This window comes from Anthonomus grandis, chromosome 22 (genome assembly GCF_022605725.1).
Source record: "Anthonomus grandis grandis chromosome 22, icAntGran1.3, whole genome shotgun sequence".
NCBI lineage: Eukaryota > Metazoa > Arthropoda > Insecta > Coleoptera > Curculionidae > Anthonomus > Anthonomus grandis.
Window position 1 is genome coordinate 47,757,375 of NC_065567.1, and position 7,058 is coordinate 47,764,432.

General features: G+C 35.0%; 1 protein-coding gene across 1 annotated transcript; it reads left to right on the forward strand.

Annotated features, from left to right (window-relative positions):
• The first annotated feature begins 4,745 nt into the window (after window positions 1–4,745).
• Window positions 4,746–5,670, forward strand: LOC126749123 (putative nuclease HARBI1). The gene is made up of 2 exons (XM_050458773.1): window positions 4,746–5,101; window positions 5,162–5,670. Exons 1-2 carry the CDS (start codon window positions 4,843–4,845, stop codon window positions 5,341–5,343), a joined length of 441 nt encoding a protein of 146 aa, XP_050314730.1. The 5' UTR covers window positions 4,746–4,842; the 3' UTR covers window positions 5,344–5,670.
• Window positions 5,671–7,058: the final 1,388 nt, after the last annotated feature.

The following is a 7,058-nucleotide window of genomic DNA, read 5'->3' on the forward strand; positions in this document are numbered from 1 at the left end:
ACATCGGGGTTTTTTACTATATCAAGGAAACAAATGTCTACGTTCTTATATATGTCGTAGTCCTATTGTGAAATCCGCCTTTTTGCGAAGATACTAGGATCTTCATGAAGCGCCGGCTTATAGTGAATAAAGCGGCTTCCGTGTTTAATTTGTTTTGGTTTGTTCACTTAGTGTGTCCAAGTCTCAGTGTAGGTGCCAAAATGGAACCAAATAATGAATTATTATTCTCAAAACACTACGAGGAGTTTTACAAAAAATTTCCTAGGAAAAAGCCGTATAGTGGGGACAGTGGCGGCTCGTGGGAATTATTAATGGGTGGGCAGATGAAATGAGGAATGAGCAAGTGAGTATGAATGGTGTAAAAAATCCCGCCGCAGGCGTCTCGCCGGAGTCTTTTCTAAAAAATTTTTTAGGTGCCGCTTACACAGTCGAATAATCTTAAAAAACATAAAAAACAAAACATCAAAAAACAAAACGTAAATTCTGAAACTAAAGGACTATTAGCAGATTATATGTAAAATGAAAAAAAAAATAAACTTAAACAAAACTTCTTGAAAATATCAAAAACAAAACATATAAATTCTGAATAACATAACATTTTATTTCATAATAATTATATACATATTATATACAAACCCACCGCGATCTGTATATGGGAAAACTACACATAGGGAAATTTTTCTATGTGTAATTTTCTATATATAGATCGCGGTTATTCGCGGTGGAACACCCTATAAAATATTTAAATATTCAAAACTTTTCGTTTTTAGGGTACCTGTTATATAGTTATATGTTATATATATATATATATTATTAGTTCATATTATATGTTATATATAATCAGTTTGATTCGTCTATTTCTTGTTAACGCGAAGTGATCAATGACCTTTTTATAAAATGTTGAAATTTCAGGATGTTCTTGTAAATATTTTATTAACCCCTTTTCTCTCGTTTGAGTCATGGATTCTTTCTACCGAAGCGGATGTAGTAGGGAGCGACAGTACCAAACATAATAATTTATAGATTTCCGAAACGTCTGTGCAAAAAAAACTGAAGAATATCTGTATATTTTCAAGAAACTCCTAATATATCAGCATCTGAGTACCAAACCGTCAACTCGCTTTGTAATTTTTGTTTATTGAAAAACTCTGGGTAAGATGCAAATAACGAATTAAGCAAATTTTGGGGAAATATAGATTTATAAGAAGGGAATTTAATCTTATCCAATAATTCTAAAAAAACTAGATTTTTGAGATCTTTAAATCGAACATCAATTTGACTGACAACTAAATCTAATATTTCGTTATAAACGCGTTTAAAATATAATTTTGAATCAGTCAGCTCGTCGTAATCTTTTTTTCGTTTCTTTTCTGGTGGCGGCCCTATAGTTACGGATATGTCATTAAAAATTCTCTCAAAGAAAATATCATTTTCCCGATAATTCTTTAAAGTTCCCAGAAGATTTTCACTTCGATTTTTACAGTACGAGATGTCAGATAATCTGCTTTGTAATATATTAAATAACTAACTCCGTCTGTTCAAAAATGAGATTAAAAACATTTAATAAAAATAAAAACGTAAAAATCATTTAAAATCTTTTTAAAGCCGAATTGCCTCATGGTCTTTAGCGAAATTCTGGCTATTGACAATATATTCAAAAACGTCCACCAGTTGATGCCTCTGTTTAATAACCAGCGGCGGCTCGTCAGGGTAGGCAAGGTAAGCGCCGCCTACCTTATAAAATTCACTTGTAAATTTGAAAAAAAATGACCATTATAATTTATATAATATAATCATTCTTCTTAATGTAATATTAAAATATCTGATAAACCTCCTAGTCTAATGTTAATACGCATGCATCTATCGCCACTTTAAGTGAAACCTGAGCTAGTCTAAAGGTAAAAACTTAGTGGAGCGGCGCGTTTTTGATTCAAGATGCAAGCGTCGCTTTCACATGTACATAGTAGAGCGACGAGAACTGCTGCGAAGAGAGCTTCATGTCATGAATTCATTCAGCAAAATGCTGTCTGGCAGTGAAGATGATTACTTGTTGGAAAATAGTGCTCTTAAAGTGTTATGTCTTAAAGGTGTTAGAAGTTATGCTGTTCATCCATTGAACCAAGAACGTCATACATTAGGCGAATACCATGACCTATTTCCACAACTAAAGGAGTACCCTAATAGGTTTTTTCAATACACCAGGATGGAGCACAGTACCTTTGTGTATATTTTCGATCTCATACAACCTGAAATCGTAACAAAATTCACCAATTTCGTCAAGCAGCCTATTGAACCTGAGGAGAAGCTGGTTATAACATTGAGGTAAGAAACTGACTAGATAATAAAAAATTGTAACACATTTTAATGGCTAATATTGAAATAAATATGGGTTACGCAGTACAAAAGATAAAACTAGAGATTGTTTTATAAAAACTTAAGTTCTATCATATGAGTAGTCATAACCACGAGACCACTGATCCAGATCTAGGATGTTATTGAGGTGTTGGACTTCTGGAAGAGAAATGCCTGTAGACACAAATAATTGACGAGTGGAACCACAACTACTCGTAGACGGTCTAGAAACGTCCTTTTTGTACGCATATTTCAGCACTACATTTTGAACATCATTTCGAAAAAAAAGTTTATCGGCTCCATTGATTTTTTGTATGTGAGGCAAAAGACTTTGAAAAAACAGCATGTTTTTCATCATCTGGCTTTTCTTCTGCTCGTCTTGTCCGCTTTTCTTCTAACATCGCCATCTTCTTTTCTTCGATCTGTATCAATTTCTTTAAGTCCTGACTTTGTGCCCTCCTCTTATTGAAATTGTTTGGGTGGACAAGACCTTCCTTTGTAATTTTGTCTGTGGTAGTTGATGAACCTGTGACACTGGCATTGCCACCGACGCTCCCCTCATTACTTTTATTTAGATCTTCTGTCACGTTTTCTTCCACAACATTCTCGTCGTTACCAGTTGGCTCTTCAAGAAATGTTTTTTCAGTCTGCTCCTGCCCACTTTCACAGTTTCTCTTTATATTTCCAGATATAGGCCTAGTCTTGAATTGAGACCTCATAAAGTCTAACAACAAAAAATATGGCCAATTAGATTTATACACAGAATCAGAGCTGGATCCCGATCTTTCCTCTTGCATTTTTCTTACTTCCTTCCTGTAATAGTCCCGTAGCGATTTCCATTTGCTTTGAGCTTCTTTAACTGAAAGAAGAGAACCTAAGAACTAAATTTAAACATCATATTAATTATTACTGAAAATTACATAATATGATATTTTATTGCAGATACTTGGCAACTGGTTCTTCATTCAAAAGTTTATCATTCTCATTTCGTGTTGGAGCTTCTACAGTTAAGTCCTGGTTTCCTCAAAAGCGGTACCGATAAGTTGCGGCCGCAATAATGCGTTGAATGACGACAGATTGCGGTGGAAAAATCAGGGTTATTAATTGCGGCAAATAAATGTGTAAACTCAGAAAGCGTCGCCAGTACCGTTTTGCGTTAAAAACAATCGACATGGACGATCTCGATGTTGCTCTTTTGGTAGTGTTAAATGGAGAGGAATTAGATGAAGAGATACATAAAAGGAGTGAATCTGACCTTTTTAAGAAAATAACTACAGAGGGTGCTTACAAAATTTTGATTTGTCGCCATCTATATACTAACGAAAATAAGTTCAGGGAATATTTTCGTTTGACACCAGTCTTATTTGATTATGTCTTGGGATATATAAAAGATGATCTTTTTTCAAAACCAACAAATCGTGTTCAAAATCCATTGAGTCCTGAGCAAAAATTATGCCTGCTTCTAAGGTATGTATTTCATTAATACTAACTACATCAAACACAAATACAGTAAAGTAAAGTAGCATGTATGTTTTGGTAAATACACATGTTTTGATAAATTTACAAATTTATAAAATACTCTTGGCTGGGCTCCGCCAATACTAAAGTAGCGGATGCTCCTATTGGTGTTACAGAATCATCGGAAACAAATGTACTGTATGATGTTGAGCTACCTGCTGATAATGGTCCACGCCCATAGTCAGCACTTGGCAATGGTGATAGATGTTCTATCTCTGCATTTCCAACTAAATTTCCAATTTGCATTCGAAGCCTAGCCTGAACGATTTTTGGCAGCTTGCTAGTTATTTTTGCTATGGATGCAAAGAATAAATCATTTTCATCCTGCTTTTCCATTTTGTTTTGATCTTGCCTTTCAGCTATTTGTCTTAATATCTTCAAACGTTCATCAGCAGGTGTGTATGTAGTTGAACATTTACGTTTAGTAACTTTTGGAGTTTTCTCAGTTTCAGCTCAATTTTCTGGAATATCTAAAATATTGCTACTAGTGTCGTCTACAGTAAGTAATTCAGACTGTTGTTGCTCTCTTTACTGCAATGAGCCGTGCTATTTTTTACACTCTCCTGAGATTCAGAATTTTCTATGTTGCTGAGAGTGCTGAAAATATAATAAAGTTTGTATTATCAGCAAAATAAGGTAACATAAATTTACCTTCTCTTGCCTGAAGAGATACTATCTAAAAATGACAGCTGCTCAGATCTTTTCTTTGCTGCTTCCCCAGGCGAACCCGTGCTAGGTTTGCCTCGTCTCTTTATGTAATAATCTCTTACATATCCCCATCTCTTGCTGCAGTCATTATCTATAAATATAAAAATAAAAATAAAGAGGCAAGTGTTCTAAATTACTACATGTTATTTTTTTAGGTTTTTGGCTACAGGAGAATCATTTCGATCATTGGCGTTTTAGTTTAGAATATGCCATTCGTGGATTAGTGTAATAATAAGGCAGGTTGCTGAATCCATTGTTGCAAGAATGCTTACTTTGGTAATGCCACAACCAACAGAGGAAATGTTCAAAACCATCTCTACGAAATTTAGATCTCTTTGGGATTTTCCGAACTGTGTTGGAGCAATTGATGGTAAGCACATTCGGATAAAGGCTCCAAAAAATAGTGGATCTACTTTCTTCAACTACAAGGACTTTCATTCTGTAGTGATGTTGGCACTTGTAGATGCAGATAATAAATTTGTTGCAGTAGACATAGGATCGTACGGCAGAGAAGGAGATGCAGGTAAAATGCAAACAAGGAATATAATTTATAATTTTTCTAATAAAATAAATTTTATTTTAGGCATATATTTAAAAAGTAGAGTTGGAAAAAAAATTCTGAAAAAAGAATTTAATATTCCACCGCCACAACAATTGCCTGGCATGAATATGCTGGTGCCCCATGTTATTCTCGGCGATGAGGCATTTGCTCTTCATGAGCATCTCATTAAACCATATCCACGAAATCAATCAGTAATTCAGTAATCAGTATATCAATCAGTTCTGATAAAACTAAAGCAATCTATAATTACCGACTTTCCCGAGCTCGCAGGACAACTGAAAATACCTTTGGCATTCCTCGTGCATTTTTTCGGATATTTTTTCAGCCAATTGCTACGCGTCCGGAAACCACGGATAAACAATGTGTGCCTGTATTTTATATAATCTTCTGCGAGAAGCAAATATTCTTCCGACAGTGACTAATAGGACAGAGAAATACTCACTTCCTACAGAAAATTTACTTCCACTAATTCACAACAACATACGCGGGGCAAATATACCAGTTCAAATTCGTGAGACATTTAAAACGTATTTTAATGGACCCGGTGCTGTAGCATGGCAGGAACAGCATTACCGAGAAAACTAAATCAATCACAACAATGTAATATATTAAAAATATACATTTATTTTTTATGGTAATGAGAAGTTGTATTATTGTATTACCCGTTATTTGTAGTATATGGGCTATTTCCGTCCATAAACTCTGTTTTAATTGGGTTTTTCTGTAATCTTTACATTGAACATTATATAAACATTCATGATTTCTAACAAAATCTATCAATATTTCATCCTGCTCACTTGTCCATTCATGGTGTTTTATACCAGAACACATTACGCTAAAAAAAACACCATTATATAACGTTAACTTTGTAATATAAAACATAAATACCTATTTTATCAGTTTTATAATAAAAAAATAAACGAAATCACAACAAGTCACCACATCAACACAGTAATAAATCGTCAACGAACTGTTTCTCGCCGCAATGGCTGCCGCATTCATTATGCCGGTACAGTCATATTGCGTTGCGGCGACCACCAACGCATCCTTAAAAACCATTGCTAATGATGTGCATAGTACAGTTTTCTATGACGTCATTCAACGCATTATTGCGGTCGCAATTTATCGGTACCGCTTTTGAGGAAACCAGGGCTTTAGCAGGATAGTGAAAGAAACCGTTAATGTTCTATGGAATGTTTTGCAACCCCTACATATGCAACATCCTTCAAAAGAAATCTTTGCTCAGACAAGCAAGGAATTCAGTCACTTGTGGAATTTTCCAAATTGCATGGGATGCATCGATGGAAAGCATGTAAGAATTTCGTGCCTACCACATTCAGGCACGATGTTTTACAATTACAAAAAGTTCTACTCCATTGTTTTGCTAGGAGTTTGTGATGCAAAATATAGATTTCTTGTAATAGATGTTGGTGGGTTTGGCAAGCAAAGTGATGGAGCCACTTTTGCTTCCTGTGACTTTTACCACATGATAAAAAACAATCAAGTTGATATTCCGGATGATGCTTGTTTGCCTGGAACTAATTTTACGACGCCATTGGTATTTCTCGCAGATGAAGCCTTTCCCTTATCTGTGCGTGTTCTGACACCTCACAACGTAGAGAATCTCAATGATGAAAAAATGGTCTTCAATAAAAGGCACTCGGGATCGAAAAAGTATAGAGTGTACGTTTGGAATCATGTTCTCTAAATGGAGACTTTTGTTTAAAAGTATTGAAACTGATCATCAAACTGTAGACATAATAGTAAAATGTATGTGTGTTCTTCAAAACACTATCATAGATAAGGAGGGATTTGAGAGGCATTTAACAGAGGTTCAAACAGTTGAACCCAAGAACATTGAAGTACCAATAGGACGACGTCGAAGAGGACGCCAATCAAGTGATGCTCTTTTGGTGCG